This window comes from Podarcis vaucheri, assembly GCF_965113315.1.
Source record: "Podarcis vaucheri genome assembly, chromosome: 10".
NCBI lineage: Eukaryota > Metazoa > Chordata > Lepidosauria > Squamata > Lacertidae > Podarcis > Podarcis vaucheri.
In genome coordinates, this window is record NC_138748.1 from 27,468,841 (window position 1) to 27,489,174 (window position 20,334).

At 38.9% G+C, this 20,334-nt stretch overlaps 1 protein-coding gene and 1 long non-coding RNA gene across 5 annotated transcripts in view; both read left to right on the forward strand.

The window, feature by feature from the left end:
* Window positions 1-17,145, forward strand: part of USP15 (ubiquitin specific peptidase 15) — a 49,199-nt gene extending 32,054 nt beyond the window's left edge. For 2 of the 4 annotated variants that reach the window (XM_082239540.1, XM_082239542.1), the window contains 15 exons: window positions 376-520; window positions 925-1,098; window positions 1,555-1,713; window positions 3,989-4,213; window positions 6,153-6,236; window positions 6,329-6,423; window positions 6,905-7,096; window positions 7,875-7,990; window positions 8,819-9,118; window positions 10,602-10,672; window positions 11,204-11,319; window positions 13,020-13,169; window positions 14,198-14,301; window positions 14,394-14,482; window positions 15,263-17,145. In XM_082239540.1, the coding sequence (XP_082095666.1) occupies window positions 376-520; window positions 925-1,098; window positions 1,555-1,713; window positions 3,989-4,213; window positions 6,153-6,236; window positions 6,329-6,423; window positions 6,905-7,096; window positions 7,875-7,990; window positions 8,819-9,118; window positions 10,602-10,672; window positions 11,204-11,319; window positions 13,020-13,169; window positions 14,198-14,301; window positions 14,394-14,482; window positions 15,263-15,448 (2,206 nt within the window). In that variant the 3' untranslated portion in view covers window positions 15,449-17,145. The remainder of the gene's footprint in view (window positions 1-375; window positions 521-924; window positions 1,099-1,554; window positions 1,714-3,988; window positions 4,214-6,152; window positions 6,237-6,328; window positions 6,424-6,904; window positions 7,097-7,874; window positions 7,991-8,818; window positions 9,119-10,601; window positions 10,673-11,203; window positions 11,320-13,019; window positions 13,170-14,197; window positions 14,302-14,393; window positions 14,483-15,262) is intronic. The other 2 variants (XM_082239541.1, XM_082239543.1) reach the window with 1 other exon arrangement.
* On the forward strand, window positions 14,489-15,223 carry LOC309541808. Its single transcript, XR_014223954.1, has 2 exons — window positions 14,489-14,758; window positions 14,789-15,223. It is a non-coding gene; the product is annotated as an uncharacterized lncRNA (long non-coding RNA).
* Window positions 17,146-20,334: the final 3,189 nt, after the last annotated feature.

Below are 20,334 nucleotides of genomic sequence, written 5' to 3' on the forward strand. Positions count from 1 at the left end.
ATTGGCTGCAGGAGCTTCCTGCACTCAAGCAGTAGTTGCATCGGATGTTCAGCTTCCCAAAAACATTCACAAACCAGAACACTTACTTCTGGGTTTGTGGCGTTCAGGAGCTGATTTGTTTGACAACTAACCCGTTTGAGAACCAAGGTATAAGGATTGTGTTGTTCCCCCCAGAGGTTAAGTGGTGGAAGAGCTTAAGGGCCTTTTTAAACTGAGTTTCAAGTACAGAATTGACATTCTTCAACTACACAAACAGTATTTACTTAATCTAGACAGCCATTTATTTGTATTTTACTATGTAAATGTACAATTATACATATACATCATAGCTACAGATAATGCAATTACATTGTGAACTGTTCTGTTTTCTTCCAGTGTGAAAAACTCAAATTATTGCCTCCCCTCATACACTGCTTATAAGAATTATGACTACTCAGAGCCAGGAAGGCACAATGAACAGCCTGGCCTCTGTGGCCTAAGTAACTTGGGAAATACATGTTTCATGAACTCGGCAATTCAGGTAGATGTTTCAGTGTGCTTATTAGGTTGGAAAGGGTTTTTAAATGATAAAAAAGAGTTGCTCGTAGAATAATATCAAGAACCCAAAGTTGAATTTATATAGGTAAATGCCATGTTTCCGATTCTATTGTTGTGCATTCTTTAAACTCTTTTATAAGGAATAGCTATTGGCAGACAAAAACATAGCTGGAATCCTGCTAAATTTATTTAGTTATAGGAGCAATGATAAACTATAGGCTTTGGAAAACCAGTTGCCTCGTTAAGCTTACATAATACCTTTGTAGTGCTATGTGACGAGTGTGAAAAAGAAATGGGGACTTGATAGGAAACCATAAAAACCGAGGTTGGAATTAAATGGCTAGGCCTGTCTTGTATACATAGTATTTCATTTACATTTGTTTACAGTGTCTGAGCAACACCCCTCCACTCACAGAATACTTCCTCAATGATAAGTATCAAGAAGAGCTGAATTTTGACAATCCTTTAGGAATGCGGGGTGAAATTGCAAAATCTTATGCAGAACTCATTAAACAGATGTGGTCAGGAAAATACAGTTATGTCACTCCAAGAGCATTTAAGGTAAGAAGTAGGTCCTGGTATGTTCAGATTTGTGTTTATAGATGGTATATGACTTTACAATAGAGTGAGACTGTTAAAAAGTGGAAATGTATTAACTGAATGTTTTCTTTATTATTATTTTTTAAATGAATCAATGGACACTGAAATACATTTAAAATGTTTTAATTCTGTTGTTGCTCTCGTGTCTTTCTCTAGACACTTATATCTAGCCATAATAATTTCTGTCCTATCTGTCGCTCAGTTGGTAGAGATGAGACTCTTAATCTCAGAGGGGAAATAATTCCTATAGTCAACAGCAATCCCCTTTCCTTGCCCCCAAGTTCTACTGCACACTACTTCAATTGTGTATTTTAAGAAACTATGCAAGAGAGAATATATTTTTACCATCTGTTCTTAAAGCTCAGTTACATCATGTCAAGTGGCACCAGCACAGTAATCTTGTGGTGTTATCTCTAGACACAGGTAGGACGATTCGCACCACAGTTTTCTGGATACCAGCAACAAGATTGCCAAGAACTTCTAGCCTTTCTTCTTGACGGCCTACATGAAGACTTGAATCGTATTAGGAAAAAGCCTTATATTCAATTAAAAGATGCTGATGGTAGGCCTGATAAGGTAAATGTGGATTTCATTGCAATATATTTAGAATATTAATCCAAAAGTATATAAAAATATATTGCCAACCCATAAGCAGCTGAAATTTGGAATAGAACTCAAAGAGGCATACAGTGGTACCTCAGGTTACATACGCTTCAGGTTACATATGCTTCAGATTAAAGACTCCGCTAACCCAGAAATAGTACCTCAGGTTAAGAACTTTGCTTCAGGATGAGAACAGAAATCGTGCTTCGGCGGCGCGGTGGCAGCAGGAGACCCCATTAGCTAAAGTGGTGCTTCAGGTTAAGAACAGTTTCAGGTTAAGAACGGACCTCCGGAACAAATTAAGTATTTAACCCGAGGTACCACTGTACTATACTGCTGTCACCAAACTCAGACAATTACTTAAACTCTCAAAGGTAATTAAAATGAACTAATGAAACAAGCAGAATGTGTATACTATTGATTTTTCAAAAAAGGCAGTTGCCGCTTTTCACAGTTGTGACTTTTACTTTGTTGATAGACAAAAGCGAACCAGCTGGACATAAGTTAAGCGTTGACTGATCTTGTTAAAGAACAAGCAAGCTGTGAACTCCACAAAGGAGTGCTTGCCAGTACAGTTGTACCTTGGTTTTAGAACAGAACGTGTTCCGGAAGTGTGTCCGACTTCCAAAACATTCGGAAGCCAAGGCGCAACTTCTGATTGGCTGCAGAAGCGTTCTGCAGCCAATTGGAAGCCGCGCCGGATGTTCGGCTTCCAAGGCAAAGTTCACAAACTGGAACACCTACTTCTGGGTTTGCGATGTTCGAGTTCCGAGTTGTTCGTGAACTAAGCTGTTCGAAAACCAAGGTATGACTGTAGATGAATTTAACCAAGAGAGTAGAAATTGAAACCTATAGGTTAGTGGCAGGCTGCTTAGGGGGGCATTAAGTTACAGTGGTACCTCGGTTTACGAACTTACTTCATTCCAGAGGTCTGTTGTTAACCCAAAACTGTTCTTAACCTGAGGCGCATTTTTGCTAATGGGGCCTGCTGCTGCGCCACCGGCGCGCGATTTCCATTCTCATCCTGAGGCAAAGTTCTCAACCTGAGGTACTACTTCTGGGTGAGCGGAGTTTGTAACCTGAAGCGTTTGTAATCCGAGGTACCACTGTATTTCGAAAGGGCTAATTCCGTTTAAAATATTTGGTAGTTTTATTACTGTAATAGAAATCTTAGCCAAGGCTCTAGTTTCCACTGATACTTGAAGACTTTCCTTTTAATACCTTGACATTCCTATACAGGAAATTGCTTACTTAAAGCATTTGTGCCCCACTCCCAGAGCGACTTAGAGACAAATAAAAAGGCAAGTAGACTAAGGTGCTATGGTCATGATGACTATAGAACCTCCAGAACCAAAGGCAGTATTCCTCTGAATACCAGTTGCTTGTGAATCATGAATCAGTGGTATTGTTTCGCTGGTCTCATGTCCTGTTTGGGGGGCGGGGGGGGGAGCTTTCCAAGGGTATCTGGTTGACTACTATGAGAACGGAATGCTAGATAAGATAGCAGTATCTCTTACATTCTTAGTAGTATTAGAGTGGCTTTAATATACAGTGGTGCCTCGCAAGACGAAAATAATCTGTTCCGCGAGTCTCTTCGTCTAGCGGTTTTTTCGTCTTGCAAAGCAACCCTATTAGCGGCTTAGCGCTATTAGCAGTTTAGCGGCTATTAAAGGCTTAGCGGCTAAAAGGCTATTAAGCGGCTTAGCGGCTTAGAAAAAGGGGGGAGAGAGAAAAAAATCGCAAGACTCGCAAGACGTTTTCGTCTTGCGAAGCAAGCCCACAGGGAAATTCGTCTTGCGAAGCGCATCGAAAAACGGAAAACCCTTTCGTCTAGCGGGTTTTTCGTCTTGCGAGGCATTCGTCTTGCGGGGCACCACTGTAGAAGAGAGACACAATCTAAGTCTGGGTTACTCTGCAGCTGTTTTATTTCCTTGAGAAATGTATGAAATGTATGAAAAATGTATGAAAAACATTTGGATGTATCTCATAATAAAAACTCCAGATAATTGGGAGGTGGTAAATGCCATATCCCAGCTTTCTGCTAACTTGAGGAAGCCCTACCATTCTTGCCTTTCATGGTGTTTTCTCATGCCCTTTGCTTAAAATAACTTGGCCCTTCTAATTCATGTGGTCCCTGTCAGTTGGTGTTAATCATTGCACACCCATGCTCTGTTCAATACATTCAAGTGTTATAAAACAGTTCATGGGGCGGAAAAATACATTATTTCAAACATTTGCTTTTACTTAGGTGGTTGCTGAAGAAGCTTGGGAGAACCATTTGAAGAGAAACGATTCCATCATTGTAGATATATTCCACGGACTTTTTAAATCAACCCTAGTTTGTCCAGAATGTGCTAAGATCTCCGTAACATTTGACCCCTTTTGTTACTTGACTCTTCCACTACCCATGAAAAAAGAACGCACTTTGGAAGTTTATTTAGTTAGACTGGATCCGCTTGCCAAACCTATGCAGGTGAGAAGTGTAGTATTTACGCATGTTCTGACTTTCATGGTCTACTAGGGAATAAATTGTAATTTGCTTCTTTCAGGTGAATTAAATATACCTGCCTTATGTAACCGTTCCATGTTCCTCATGGTAGACATGTGTACTCTGCCTGTACTATCTTGAATAGCAGCAGAGTTCATGAAGCCCTTGAAAGCAACGTTTGACCAATATTTTGTTTCCTTGCTTTTAGTGTTTAAATTGTTCTAACTTTATTCTCTAATCCCTGGCATTTTGTGCCATTGGATTTCTGTTTTGAAGCTATGTACTAATTATAGTTGCACATTACAGCAAAAAATCTTGCAGCTGATAAAGGAAATTGATGGGTCTGCTTATATTATGAAAAAGAACAGAAGAAATGTAGCAGGTGTTCTGAGTCAGGCCCCTTTTGATTATTGTTAGGGCCCAATCAATTCTTGTGTTGATCATAGTCTGTGTTAGAAACTGAGATATGAAAGCTAGGCACTAAATGGCACCTTAAACCTAAGTTATGGGTGCAACAACGGAACATATAGGCACACTTTTCTTTATAACAATAATACAGAGCTGAAAATATTATGTTCATTTTTCACATGGTCTAGTCTTTCTCCTGCCCACCCCCCTAATAATCTTAAGAGGGTCTTTTCTCCAGTCTTCAGAGAGGAGCTGGGAGTGAGGAGGCAGAAAGAGGTCCTCCTTTCCTTCCACTTCACAGTTTTAATCTGAAATCATAGGTAGGCCCAGAGCTCAGAAATGGCTTGTGCTAATGAAATTCCCTGTTGCAAAATGCGCCTAGAGCAATGGGAGTTTCAATTGTAGTTGTTCAGTGTGTATGTATCTCAAACCTGCATCGTTTGCCTGCATTAAAAAATTCTGCTGCCATAGTCACCAGATACAACCATTATAAATAGTGCAAGCTAAGTGCATGTGTGTTTATTTTCTCCATTGATGAATATCTGCTTTTGTTAATTAAATTGACTTGTTTGACATATAATTTCCCAAGGAGGCAGAATTTATAAATAGACACACAATGAGGTTGGATGCAAGCAATAAAAAAGGGTGATCGTCAGATGATCTAGTAGATGATAGCACTTGTTTATAAGTGAAATCTACAACGAACAAAGATGGTAATGCTTTACTACAGGCTGGAAAGGAGCTGGGTGTGTTTGGAAGGCAAGAGAGAAAATGCAAGTTGGAAGATGGCAGCTTTGAGATGGGACATGGCCTGCTCCTTACATCCAAAATGGAGCGTTACAGTTGTCCCCTGCAACACACACACAAGCTATCAGAGATTGGTGTCCTAGGCTTCTGGGTGACCCTTACCTCAGTATGTCAAAGTCAACTGAGCTCATAGGCTATGAAAATGTATTTTTAAGGGGAAATAATGTGGTGATTTATAGCAGATCAACTATCCTTTCTGTATGGAGACCTTAGTTGCACCAAGTTCTAGGTAACTGGAAAGGTGGAACTTATTTTGGAATCTCTGGTTTTCCACAGTAGAAAACTGAGTTTGGCTTGACCAATAATATTCCGAAATTTGAATATTAAAAAGAAAGTAAGAATCAGCACTTGGCATTTAGCACGGATGCCTCTTAGTTTGGCTAAATATAGGTTTGCCTGCTTAATCTGTGGTTGCCCAGTAACCGATTGTTCATAGGATCCTATGAAATTTCCTCACTAGTTTGAACCATTTGGTTCTAATCAAAATTATTTCCCTTTCCATGTGTGGAATTAGACGCTTTGAAATTTAGATATATACATAAACAACAGCTTTATTTATACTGGCAAATCTCAGCTAGATACGTTTCTTAGGGCACTTCTTCCTTCTCATAGCCAATCTCATAGTCACTTCAATGTATAAAGTTGGAAGTTATATTAAGTTGCCTTTCCGCTTTCTTATTAATGACACTGTTTGCATTTTATTTTTTAGTATAAAGTAGTAGTTCCAAAAATTGGAAATATACAGGATCTCTGCACAGCACTATCAACTTTGTCTGGGGTGGCTGCAGATAAGGTATGGTGCTCAATGGACAAATGTAGATCATGTTTAATGTTCTCTGACTTCCTAAGCAAATTCAAGTGATATGTATTCTGTTTCTTTTTTAGATGATAGTTACTGATATATACAATCATAGGTTCCATAGGATATTTGCAATGGATGAAAATCTGAGTAGTATTATGGAGCGTGATGACATTTATGTGTAAGTAGAAAACGAACTTAATCTAAATGGTATTCCATTTGTCATGAATTTCATGTGGTTTCATCTACTAAATAATAATAATGATAATTTATTATTTATACCCCATCCATCTGGCCAAGTTTCCCCGGCCACTCTGGGCGTCTTCCAATCGAGTGTTAAAAACAATACAGCATTAGATATTAAAAACTTCCCTAAACAGGGCTGCCTTCAGATGTCTTTTAAAGAGAAGATAGCTACTTATTTCCTTCACATCTGAAGGGAGGGCGTTCCACAGGGCGGGCGCCACTACCGAGAAGGCCCTCTGTCTGGTTCCCTGTAACCTCACTTCTCGCAATGAGGGAACTGCCAGAAGGCCCTCAGCACTGGATCTCAGTGTCTGGGCTGAACGATGGGGGTGGAGACTCTCCTTCATTGACTGCCTGGCAAAATTGTGTGATTTATGTCACTATGTTTAATTGTGTGGGTCTGTATTCTGCCTTAGATTTGAAATTGGCATCAACAGAACTGAAGATACGGAGCAAATTGTGATTCCAGTTTGTTTAAGGGAGAAGTTTCGGCACAGCGGTTACAGCCACCACAGTGGTTCCACACATTTTGGTCAGCCTTTCCTTATAGCAGTGCCTAGAAACAATACTGAAGATAAGCTGTATAATCTTCTGCTTTTGAGAATGTGGTAAGCGTACAAGAGAAATGCTGGGAATGTATGTCACATATTTGGACATTGCTAACCTAGACGCCATGAAGGGAACGCAGGGCTGTGTTAGGTCACCTGGATGCCAGAACAAAGCTAAAGCTAGCAGGGATTATCACAATTGAAAAAGACCTTTGATCCTCCCTGCTTACCATTCATTACACTCCTGATACGTTAGAGGGGGCAGGGAAAAAACAGTAAAGAAGTAAATAGTCTGAGCATATGCAGATTCACTTTAATCCAATCTTCATGATGGCTTAAGGAGGTTGCTTCTAGTGCCTCTCTGCTAAACATGTTTATTTGGGAATAAGCATCATTTTGTTGCAGACAATGATATATTTTAAAAGTAAGAACAATAAAAGGGGCATCTATAATTATGTAAGCTGTTTGGATTGTTTTGGGTGGAGCCCTGGACTTTGGCCATAGTTGCACAACCATTAGTGTCACAATTCTGCCTGATCCTTTTAATTTTTTTCTTTGCAAATACACTAACGAGTTAGAATAAATGTAAAATATTTCGGAAGGATAGCTTGGTATAGTAACCGCTTGTGTTTCTACAGTAATAGCAGTTATTGTTCTCGTACACAGCTTCGTGAAAGAGGAGTACTGCTCACATGGAGGATGGGAGGAAAGTTATATTGTGCATCACCTTGTTTTGTTTTGTCTTAAGATGTTTCACTATTTGTTACTTGGGGAAATGATGAAACATTTTTTTTAAAAAAAAAAAATTAAAAATTGTGTAACAATTGATGTGTTCCAGCCGATATGTGAAAACTTCTACTGAAACAGAAGACACCGAAGCATCCTTGCAGTGCTGCAAGGACAATGGTATCAATGGTAATGGCCCAAATGGAATTCATGAAGAAGGATCCCCAAGTAAGACCTGAATTATCAATAGCTGCCTAAAGCTTTGGTTCGGTTTTGAAAGGTGCTCTGAAACCTGCCTTGATTGTTGTAAACCTCCCATTAAATCTCTAGCACTTTTGGATCTCAGGAACCACATTACAGAAACAGACAAAACACTTGTGGTGGGTCCATATTTCTTGCGTGTCAAGGCCCTGAGCCCTCCCCCATTTGTTGAATAATAAAACACATGGACACCAGTATTTTGGGCTAATGGGCTAATTAAGGCCACAACTTTATTGGTTACAGAATGCAGAATATGAGTGGCATTGGCTTAGGCACTGGAATTGAACCGACTATATCTGACTCCTGCCCACCATGCAGGTAGTCCGGTAAGGGTCAACCACCAGTAAGGGGAGCTCTGATGATGTACATCAACTAAGAGCTCCCCCAGGGTCCCCGATGGGGTTGTGGCATGGCCCTAGCCCATACCCGGGCTTTGGATGAGATCCACAGCCCTGGATCCCTTTAACGGAATACCCTTAAAGAGGAGGACCAGGTGATGGCCACAACCTGCCCTCCCATAAACCAGGTTTTACCAGTGCCTAACCGCCAAACCCTACAAAGTTGTGACGATTGCTATGAGGTAGGCGAAAACCACATGGCTGGTGCCAATTTGCCAAGTGGAAAAATTCCTACCAGGCCCCCTCAACAGGCGACCAACCAAGGTCCATAGCAAGGCCAAGATGGTGAACACATGAAAAAAGGGTGGAAGGGCGGGAGATCCACTGAAGCAGGAACCAAGAGGGAGAACTAAATTCACAATGATGTGAGATGTGTAACGTTCTGTGTAAATGACAGGCGGTGCCGCTATATCCTCCATCCCAGGTGAAATGGAAACTGACGAACAAGATGATGAATCCAGCCAGGATCAGGAACTTCCTTCTGAAAATGAAAACAGCCAGTCAGAAGACTCTGTTGGAGGGGACAATGATTCCGAGAATGGATTATGCACAGAGGACTCCTGCAAGGATCAACTTATAGGGCACAAAAAGCGATTGTTCACATTCCAGTTTAATAGTTTAGGCAATACTGACATCAATTATGTTAAAGATGACACCAGGCATATTAGATTTGATGACAGGCAACTTAGGCTAGATGGTAAGTTGTTGTTTTTTATAGTGGGGTAGCTTTGATTCTACTCCATTCTGTTGTTAACATTTCCTGTTAAAATGTAGTGTGTATTTTGTTGCTTTGCTGTTTATTTTTATCCTTTGTTTTGGGGCAAGCTCCTGAATGCTGATTACGATAAAAAAAAATCAAACCATCATATAATAAAATGGAGATAAAATTGAAAATAGAGAACCAGCAGTAAAATAAAATAAAAAGCTTGGTGAAATAAGGAAGTCTTTAGGGACCACAGAAAGCCCGCAAGGGATGGGGCCAAGCATGGTTCTTGAGTAAGGGAACTTCAGAAGTATGGGGCCGCTACTGAAAAAGCCCTGTATCAGGTGCTTGCCAAGCTGTTTGAGCACAGTGAAAGGTGCGAGATCAGGCCTCCCACACTTGATTTTGAGTCATGGGCAGGTTCATGTGCTTGTAGGTGGTCCAAATAACGTGTTCTATGGGTTGAAGCAGTAGTCTTCCAATGGCTCCAGCAAGGATCACCATCACCCTAAGACTGTGCCTCCAAGTCCTACTCTGGGAAGACAGCCTAGAACAGGGGTCAAACTTTTTATACCTACTGCCCACTAATGCATCTTTCTTGATGGTAAAATTTCCTTACCACCCACCGGTGCTCAATGGAAGGGGGATTCAGCTTGTGCCGTAGAACCCCCCTACTGCCCACCTAGAATCCTGAAATGCCCACTGGTTGGCAGTAGGGACCAGGTTGACAACCCCTGGCCTAGAAGGATACTATGGTCAGTGGTATCAAAAGGCACAAGGAGGCTTTCCCCACCTCCCCTGAGAACTTCTTTTAAGTCCATTCCCAAAAGATACACGGGTTTTCAGGCTGCCTGTGTTGGTTTGCACCATTTTTTTCAATTATTATTTATGTCCCACCCTTCAATTAAATTCCAAGAGCAGCGTACACTAGAAAAAAATTTAAAAAGCATTTTAAAAGATAGAAACATTACAGAATAAAAGCAGTTTCTGAGCTGTCTTCAAAGACAGTCTTGCATATAACTCGTTATATCACAACGTTAACACATTACATTAGCTCTAATCTAGAGATTCCCAAAACATGGTTAGCTGAGGTTTGGCTACTGTGTCTTAGTTTGGTTGCAATTGATACCTAAACTGGATATAGTATATCAGATGGGTGTGTATACAAACTTGGCAAACGGTTAGCAAGTCTTGGCCCTTTTAGACAGTATTTTATCTAGAGATGACTGTGTACTACTAAGTGCCTACATTGTATCTAGCGGGTACAAAGCCCAGGGCAATGTACTAAAAAGATAAACAACAAAATTATATATGTGATTAAAACAAATGCAGAACAAAAATATTCATGAAGTAACTTTTTTTAAAACTCATGTAAGCCACTTAATATGTTTAGGTTGGTACTTATAGGACTATTATTATTATTATTTATTAAAATAAATATAGCATTTTTAAAGGAGGTTTCTACTCTTCTGTTTAGAAAGATCTTTCTTGGCTTTGGATTGGGACCCCGAATATAAAAAGCGATTCTTCGATGAAAATGCTGCTGAGGTATGTGATTTTTTGTAAAAAATAATAATATTCTGGTTGAATTAAGAAGTAGGCTGAAATGGCCATCCCTAACTCGCCACCCTGTTCAGAGGTGGGTAACTGGGGGCATCCAACTCAGGGGCCACAATTTGAGAACTCAAAAGGATTTCAGGGAACGGAGCTTATTGATCTGGTAGCAGAGAAGATTCTTCCCTCTTTTTTGCTTTCACCTTCTGTACCAGCATAGTAAGCTCCCTCTTACCCAAACCAGCAGAAATCACTTTGCGCCATCATTTGATTTTGGGGGTTGTCCTAAATGCTGCCCCCCAAATCAGACAAATTCCAAAACAGGGCAAAAGGACACCAAGCCTAGGGAACGGTAAATTCTTTTGAAATAATTTAGCATAGTTCAATATAGGGAAAGTTTGTTTTCCATTTGGGTTAGCTTTTCCAGAATTGGGAGCTTGTAGACCTTGTTTTATAGTAAGACAACATCACTAAAATGAGTTTTGTTTTATTTGTTCTCTTAACGCAAGAAATACTTCTCTTTAGGATTTTGAAAAACATGAGAGCGTGGAATATAGACCTCCCAAAAAGCCCTTTGTGAAATTAAAAGATTGCATTGAATTGTTCACAACAAAGGAAAAGCTAGGTGCTGAAGACCCATGGTAAGAGCTTAATGAGTGTGAATGGGTAGAAGGAAAGGGGTTAGAGGGGGGAGATTGCACAGCACTCATCAGAGGGCTAAGCCTCAAGTATGGGGTCCCCTACCAGGGTCATTCCATATCAGGTGATTCAACTTTTTTATCTTGTGTCATTCAATTTTCTTAATATTTTGTACACTTTTTGACTGATCAAAACTCAGTTTAAATCTAAAATTTTATTTTTAAAAAAAATCTCGTCCCGTTTGTGAGTTATGAGGGTTTGAAATTTCTAGAAATTGACAATTTTGGCCTTGCCAGACTACAGAAAAACCTTAAAAGCTCAGCCTAGAATTGAGATACGTCAAAACTAAAAACACCAATGTCTTCATGGGCTTTAATATGATATGTCACATGATGCACTTACTTTAAAATTTAAATTTAAGTGACAAAATTTAACATTTTTAAAAGGGATTTAAAAAATTATATGATTAATTTTTTCCAAAAAAAAAAGGTATTGATTATTTAATGTTTCTAAGAGCTACTGGCAAAATTTCATGTTCAGATCTCAGTGGGGTCACATTTTTTAAAAAAATACTTTGTATATACATGTCTGCCTTATTGGGTTCTATTTAGGATAAATTGGAGTAAAATATTTCTTCTGTGACAAGACTTCAAACTATAATATCAGTTACATTTCCTTAAAAAGTTACTCAATTAAAAGGTATCTGAAAAGCTAGTCAGGCTTTTCTTTTTAAAACGTATACCAAAGCCGAGTGAAAGCTTGCTATATTGCATGTTAGAATTAACACTTTGAAAGAATTCTTGCTAGGAGAGATGGGTCCACATATTTCTTCCATTAGCGAGAGAAGTGAGGCAAGAAACACATGAGCCTAAATCTTCTCCTTTTTCTTAAGAAAAAAATTGAAAATATCTAAAGGGATATATGTGACTCAAATCCATAAAGACTTCAGTCATAAATGCAACTTCCCCCGTGTGTTTTTTAGGCCTTGGACAGTATAGATATGCTTAAGAGCTAGAGGAACCTTTGCTAGCTTGATGCCTTTCATATGTTTTGGACGACTCTCATCATATTTACAGGGATTGACAGGAGTTGTTCAGGGAAGTTTTTAATATGTAACGCTGTAGTGTTTTTAACACTGATTGGGAGCCGCCCAAAGTGGCTGGGGAAACTCAGCCAGATGGGCGGGGTATAAATAAATTGTTGTTGTTGTTGTTGTTGTTGTTGTTGTTGTTGTATTTCAAAACATCTGGAAGGCACCAGCTGGCGAAGGTTGAGCAGAGCCAATATGCAGGCCAGAAATAACTTATGTCTGAAGAGCTAGGATTAGTCATTCATTCACCCATCACCTTTTATGTTAACCCTATTAGGAGTGGTGAAGCCTTCCATTTGCATAGGCTTCAGAAGAAACAGAAGCAGGGGATCTCTCCAGATCACACTGTTAATTAGGATCATGAATTTAAATAAGTAGATGTTTAGTTTATTAAGTATAGGCCCTAAAGCCGGTGTGTGGAACATGTGTCCTTGGACTCCCAAACCCCACCAGCCTCTGTCAGGATGGAATCTGGTTGCCAGCCCCCGATCTAAAGAATACCTTCGTATTTGTCAAGACGAGCTTTACTCTGTCATGGAGAAGCATTAATTACATGATGTTTTAATTTGACTGTGACGCAAAACTTTGACTTGAAATGTGTTTTTCTTGTAGGTATTGCCCAAATTGTAAAGAACATCAGCAAGCTACCAAAAAACTAGACTTGTGGTCGCTGCCACCAGTACTGGTAGTGCATTTAAAACGTTTTTCTTACAGCAGATACATGAGAGATAAGTTGGATACTTTGGTTGACTTCCCTATAACGTAAGAAAACCATATTTAACAACAATTAGTTTAGTTTTTTACTGTTTTGTTTTGATTTATTTATTTAATTTATTTATTATGCAGGCTTAACTCACTGTGAACACAACAAAGCATTTTCCAGGTGCCCTTAAAGAATAATTTGCTTAGCATAAGTTGCATTTGCCTTGCTTACGCTCAAGGCTACTACAGCTAAGACATTTTCAGTGCTGTTACATAGCTTTCATTGATGTTGCACAACCTGCTCTTCACTGCTCCAAATTAAAAATGACCCCTGTGTTTTCCTAGCAGTGGGCTACCCTGCTAAGTAGTTTCTGTCCAAACAATTCCTCAGATATTAATGTACGGTCCTATCATTCTAATCTTAAATACATTTTCAGTTGTGACTTCAGTAAGGCTTGGAAGAAAGTTCTTATTGATAATGTTGCCTAGAGTAAAAATGCCCCTTTAAAAGCTTTCTACATGAATGAGCTGTTAATATTTGAGGATTGCTTGATTTTAGTTATTTAGTACATTTCTATCTTCCACAGAACTCAAGGTAGAATACGTTGCTCTTCCAGATCCCAATTTTATATTCACAACATCTTGCTGAGATAGGCTCAAGTGAGCATCATGGATTTAGCTCAGGCATAGGCAAACTCTGCCCTCCAGATGTTTTGAGACTACAATTCCCATCATCCCTGACCTCTGGTCCTGTTAGCTAGATATGATGGGAATTGTAGTTCAACAACATCTGGAGGGTCAGAGTTTGCCTATGCCTGATTTAGCTGTTCTTTCTAGTCCTGGTCTGACACTCTAACCACTAAATAGGCTGGCTTCTCCCATTTCTTCTTTAACAAGGACGCCCAGTAAATATAAGTGTGTATGAAAATGCCTTGATGAATACGTACCAGTTAAAAGACCTACATTTGTTGCTTTGCATAAGGTTTGGAGTGAGTGCTTTGTCTCAGTTGTGTTGAAATCAGATGTAAAACCTGCAACCAGTTCTTGAATATAAATCCAGAATTAATGAGATACTTTCTTTGAAACAGTGATTTGGATATGTCGGAATTCCTTATTAATCCAAATGCTGGGCCTTGCCGCTATAATTTGATTGCAGTTTCAAACCACTATGGAGGAATGGGTGGAGGGCATTGTAAGTAATTTAGTTTGTTCATAAGATAATACATTTCTTTATTGTGGCCTGTTATTAGCACTTTAAGGGAAAATATTCTTGTCCTATCCTAGACACTGCTTTTGCAAAAAATAAAGATGATGGGAAATGGTACTACTTCGATGACAGTAGCGTGTCCACTGCATCTGAGGAACAAATAGTGGCAAGTATATTTTATTTTCCTAGAAACACGACGTAACATGGACTTGCATATATATTTTAGTAAGAAAATAATTTGCAACAGGGATAATCAGGAGTTCAATACGGATCTCCTGGTGGATTTCTGAGCAAGGATTTCTGACTCTCAACATAATAATGGCAGTGACAAAATAACTTCCCCACCCACATTACATTTCTGAAATGGGAATTACCAGAAGTCGGGTTTTTGTGTGGAAGAACTGTGAGCTCAGTTCTGTTCTAAACTCAGAACAAATTTCTGGTCCCATGATATTTTTTTTTTAAATCTGAGAGTTGAATCCAACCAATTTTTACTCACAGTAGGCCTGTCAAATAATGGCATGATATTACTTAGGTCCACTCATTTAAGTGAATCTACTCTGAGTAAAAGTTGCCTTCGGTTGGTTACATATATAAAAAAAAAAAAAGCAAAAAGCTCCCACAAACCTGAAGTCTGCCCACCCCGATTTACAGTGTAATTTGAAATATGCCAAAATGTTACGTACTTAGTACTTTGGCTTGAAGAACAGCTTTGGAAATCTAGAAAGGCTTACCAAATGAGTAATACGTTCTTCAATAGAAAGCAGTTGGGAAAGGTTTAATTATGTCAGTTCATAAATACCAATATGAATTTGGGTGCCGTAGTGAAAAACAGTACAAATACAGAATCCTTTCTGTGAATACCATTGTCGGCTTTCTGGGCCCTTGTTTTTCGACCTATGAAAATGGAGATAATACTAAAACTTGGTTGTTCCTTATTTTGCAGTCCAAAGCAGCATATGTGCTCTTCTACCAGAGACAGGACACAATAAGTGGAACTGGCTTTTTTCCTCTTGACCGGGAAACTAAACAAGGTGCTTCTGCCGCCACAGGCATCCCATTAGAGAGTGATGAAGATAGTAACGAGAATGACAATGATATAGAGAATGAAAATTGTATGCACACTAACTAATGGAAGACCTAGAAGCCATACAGAGAAAAACTTTCTTGTGGGAGATACCTACTAAAGCATTGAAATTACCCACCAAATTAAAAATAAAATCTGAGATGGGAAATTTCAGATGACAGAATGTAAATCCTTATTACATTTTAACTTGTGCAGTACTTGAAGTGAAACACAATGAAAACGTTAACAGAATTTGTCTCCTATTACCTTTACAATCTTGTATTCACAAGCTATATATGTATAGGAAATCACAAATAAACCCCTTTACAATTTCTGCTGCAGTTTGGATGAATTATGGATTTTTTGTTTCAGATGCGAGTTATTATCAACAATTTGTGGATTTGGTTTTTGTGTAACACCACAAGAATATTACTGCCAAGCCTTTATTTTTGGATAGGTGTGTCCATATACATGTAACAAACTTCAATTTGCCTAGTATATGTGACTAATTAATAAGTGCAGCAGTATTCTTGCAACACCAAATTTTCAAGTTTATCCCTGAAATAAACGTTGATTAAAAAGCAACTTAATCATGATAGAAAATAACTTGGAAAAGGTGTTTTAACCTTTTGTGGTATAAGTAAACTTCCAGAATATTATGTTCATCTTACTGCTGCTGTGGAACAGGTTCTGGATTTCATGCTGCATTAAGGAATTGAATTTTTCAATTAAATGTAAGTATCCCTCATTGCTTGTTGGATCTACTTTGTAAACATAATTCCTGTTACCTTGCTTATAAGATGTGCGTAATTTTAATCTGGTGTCAGTCCAAAAATTTTAATTGTGCTGTAAAAGTCCCCACCCCACCCCATTTTTGGTAGTTTGGCAATTTTGCAAACTACATGCCGTGTAATAGGGTCCGATTTTTAATAGTATACTGTATTCATAGTAACGACTGTGCATCAAGCTTAGATGACTTTTCCATATAACTTGCCTTCAAATTGTTAATGGGCAACTGGTTTAAAGGTAGGTCTCTTAATTTTCATGTGCGTTCTTGGTGGAATTCACCATAGCCTTACATCTTATCTCTAAAAAGGTAACTTTATTATAGAAGATTTGGCATTTGCATGTTCAAGAGTCAGAACCTGTACAGTAAGTAGATAAAGCATACATACCTTGAATTGGATTTTAATTAACTGTGTTCAAGAAGTCTGGGATGCCAAAAATAAGTGTAACAGTTTGAAACATTTTTTTTTATTTGCTGCTTTCCCTTTGATATAGTTGGAAGAATGTATTGTTGATTCATATACAATACTGCCTTTGACAGGAACTCCCTAAGTGTGGAGGCCCACTTCACATATCTACTACCTGAAGTCCCACCATTGTTAAAAGCAAAAAGTATGATCTTCACTTGAACTAATCAAATACAATAAGTTATAAATTGTGTATTGTAAATAAAGTTCACTCTGTGAGTGCACATTTTGGTAAATTATTTATTTATGTTAGCATTTAAAAGTTTAAAATTGCATTTGACCAGGATAAAAAAATTAGGTTTGTGGACATGGCTTTGCTTTATACTTTGATATTAAAAGCTGGTGTTTCATCCTGGTATTTTAAAGCTGCTTTCTGTTTTTTTAAATGTAAGCTTAGCCTCCTGCATGACAGAGGTTAAAAAATTGTCTGCACTTGAGTTCACTTGGGTTTACATTTGAAATGCGCATGTTTTATTTATAAAAATTTCAATAAAGCTATTCAAGGCCTTATTTAGTCTTTTCATTTTTCTTTTACTAGGAAGTTTTTGGTAATGGATCGCCATATGTTGTCAAATATATTATATTACCATGGGTTGTAAAAAGGACACCGACAGTATAAATATCTAGTTCCTACTACAGGGAACTAGATAAAAAATACCTATAACTACAAAGTCCCGCCATCTTGAAGTACTAGCAATTCAAGGAGTTGACAAACATTCTAAAAAACCATGTGGGCAGAGTTCTTCCTGAACTCTTCAGAATGCATAGAAGGACTAAATATCTGAATGGTCCCCATGACAGAAGCACTGGCAGTGATGTAGGGTGGAAAAAATTTTTATAGAAAGACTAAACTAGAACATTTTACTACTAATTAGTTCTCCAAGTACCTAAGTTATTCAAACATTCGATACTAATAAACATTTTTTTAAAAAAATATATCAATCCAGCATGTTATGGTTGCTCAGCCTTAAAGGGGCTGTACTATAACCTTTTGAGTAAATTTAAACTTCCACAGTGGTTAAATAAAAATACAAAAGGTCACATATGTCTTACTTTTAGTGAATTCCACTTGAAGATATTTCTTATTTATCTGCATAACTGGTCTATTTTTTTATTGTTTATGACATAAATATTTATTACCGTAGTTTTTTAGAGAGTGTGATTGTGTTTTCCTTTTGACAGGCTTGTTTTATTATTATTAGTGACAGTACGCACTGCCAGCTGACATGTGGACTCTACATGTGGGTGGGACACAGGAGTCCTTAAAACTTAAAGCACGGTTGCATGCTTTAAATTGGGGAGTGTTTCAATTAAATAGGTGTGTGGTCCTAAAATGTTGTATATAGTTTTTTGTTCTGTCGATTCTACAGCTGTACAGTAAACTGAATGCTTCTAAGATCAATTTGTAACAAAACCTTGAGGAGGATTCTACGCAGATTCGATGAGAGGTATATTTTATATTCTGTATAAAAACCACACACTGTATTTCTGGGGCATAATATAATAGTATTTTCAGGTTTATTAGTACTTTCACACCCCTGAACAATACTGCGGTCCAAAAGACACATCCGGCTCCCCAATTTAGAGTGGAGCTAGTAGGATAAGATGGAGCAACACCCACGCTGACTTATTTGACTTGTAATTTCTGAAAAGAATTGTGCTGCTATGATCACTGTAGTAACATCTGATTTTCATTCACTTACCTTTTTGCCTCTAGCAATAATGTGTTATTAACCATTTCATCTATATTATTTTTATATCCCTGTTATGGCCTATGATCAATACAGGAACTGAAATGAACTGAAAAGAACCAGAGGCACTCATGAAAACACTTTGCATCAAAATTAAGCTTGAAATGGAACACATACTGTATGGGTAACTTATGGGCTGCCAATAGAATAGGTATGACTTTGGGGGGTAGCCAAAATCTTCTACTGTGGTTCAGTCCATTGTAAATAAATCAGTGAGAGCCTTGGGGCACAGTGCATGAAAGCAGATGACACTTTAATCATTTTATCATATCCTAGCGGGTGGCGCTGTGGGTTAAACCACAAAGCCTAGGACTTGCCGATCAGAAGGTTGGCGGTTCGAATCCCCGCGAAGGGGTGAACTCCCATTGCTCGGTCCCTGCTCCTGCCAACCTAGTAGTTCGAAAGCACGTCAAAGTGCAAGTAGATAAATAGGTACCACTCCGGCGGGAAGGTAAACGGCGTTTCCATTCACTGCTCTGGTTCGCCAGAAGCGGCTTAGTCATGCTGGCCACATGACCCAGAAGCTGTACGCCGGCTCCCTCGGCCAATAAAGCGAGATGAGTGCCGCAACCCCAGAGTCAGTCACGACTGGACCTAATGGTCAGGGGTCCCTTTACCTTTACCTTAGGTGATAATATCCTGACCATATAGATGTATGAGTTGGATTGACCCCAAATTTACAGAGCTGTTCAGATTCCAAATCATAATTTGGGCTGCATTTGACCTCTAAAATGAGGTAGTACAAGTAAGGAACGAAGAACTATCTTGAGCCTTATCCCCTTTGACCTGTACCACAAACTTCCAATAGCTGCTTTACTCTTGGGTGGTAATACCTACGCTTTGCTTAGTCACATTTTCCCTCTATTCATCTCATCAAACTCAGTTATCACCTGCTCCTCTGTCTCTTTCTCAGACTCAGTTCTTGGAGGGCTCATGTATTTGGTATGATCATGAACATAAGGTCTTGCTAGGTCAGGCTATTGGCTCATCTAGTCTGACATGCTTTTCCCACAGTGGCCAACCAGATGCCTATGGGAGGCGCCAAAGCAGGACCTGAGCTCAACAGCACTCTCCCTCCTTGTGATTCCTTGCGACTGATGTTCAAAGGCATACTCTTTCCAATGTAGAACATAGCCATCATAACTAGTAGCCATTGATAGCTGTATTTTTTATGAATTTATTTAATCTTTTAAAGCCATCTAAATTGGTAGTCATCACTGCTTCTTGTGGGAATGAATGCCATAACTATACACTGTGTGGAGAAGTATATGCAGCATGCACGAGCCTAAATGATCAAGAAAATATTTCAAAGCAATTTTCAGTAGTACTGGAAACTAGAAATGAGAGAAACAAGCTCTTTGGGTTGATCATGAGATAAATGATGAAGTACTAGTTTGCTCTAGTATAAAGAAAGCAACTTGAAATTCCTAATAAGCCAAGTGTCTCAAATATTTTACATCTGCATTTTAGCCATCTGTATGAGGCACAACTGAGGTATCTGGAGTTCTTCTATTCTTACAGGAATAGAGCAAATAACATACACAGATAGTATTAGAACTTGGTTTAAGTAAGGGGTGGGGAAGCTATGGTCCTACAGATATTTCTGGGATCAGACGCCCATCAACAGTTTGAGGACTACAGGTTCACCACCACTGGTTAAAGTGTTTTAAAAGGTAAAGGTAAAGGGACCCCTGACCATTAGGTCCAGTCGTGACCGACTCTGGGGTTGCGGCGCTCATCTTTCTTTATTGGCCGAGGGAGCCGGCGTTTGTCTGCAGACAGCTTCCGGGTCATGTGGCCAACATGACTAAGCCGCTTCTGGTGAACCAGAGCAGTGCACGGAAACGCCGTTTACCTTCCCGCTGGAGTGGTACCTATTTATCTACTTGCACTTTGTGCTTTCGAACTGCTAGGTTGGCAGGAGCTGGGACCGAGCAACGGGAGCTCA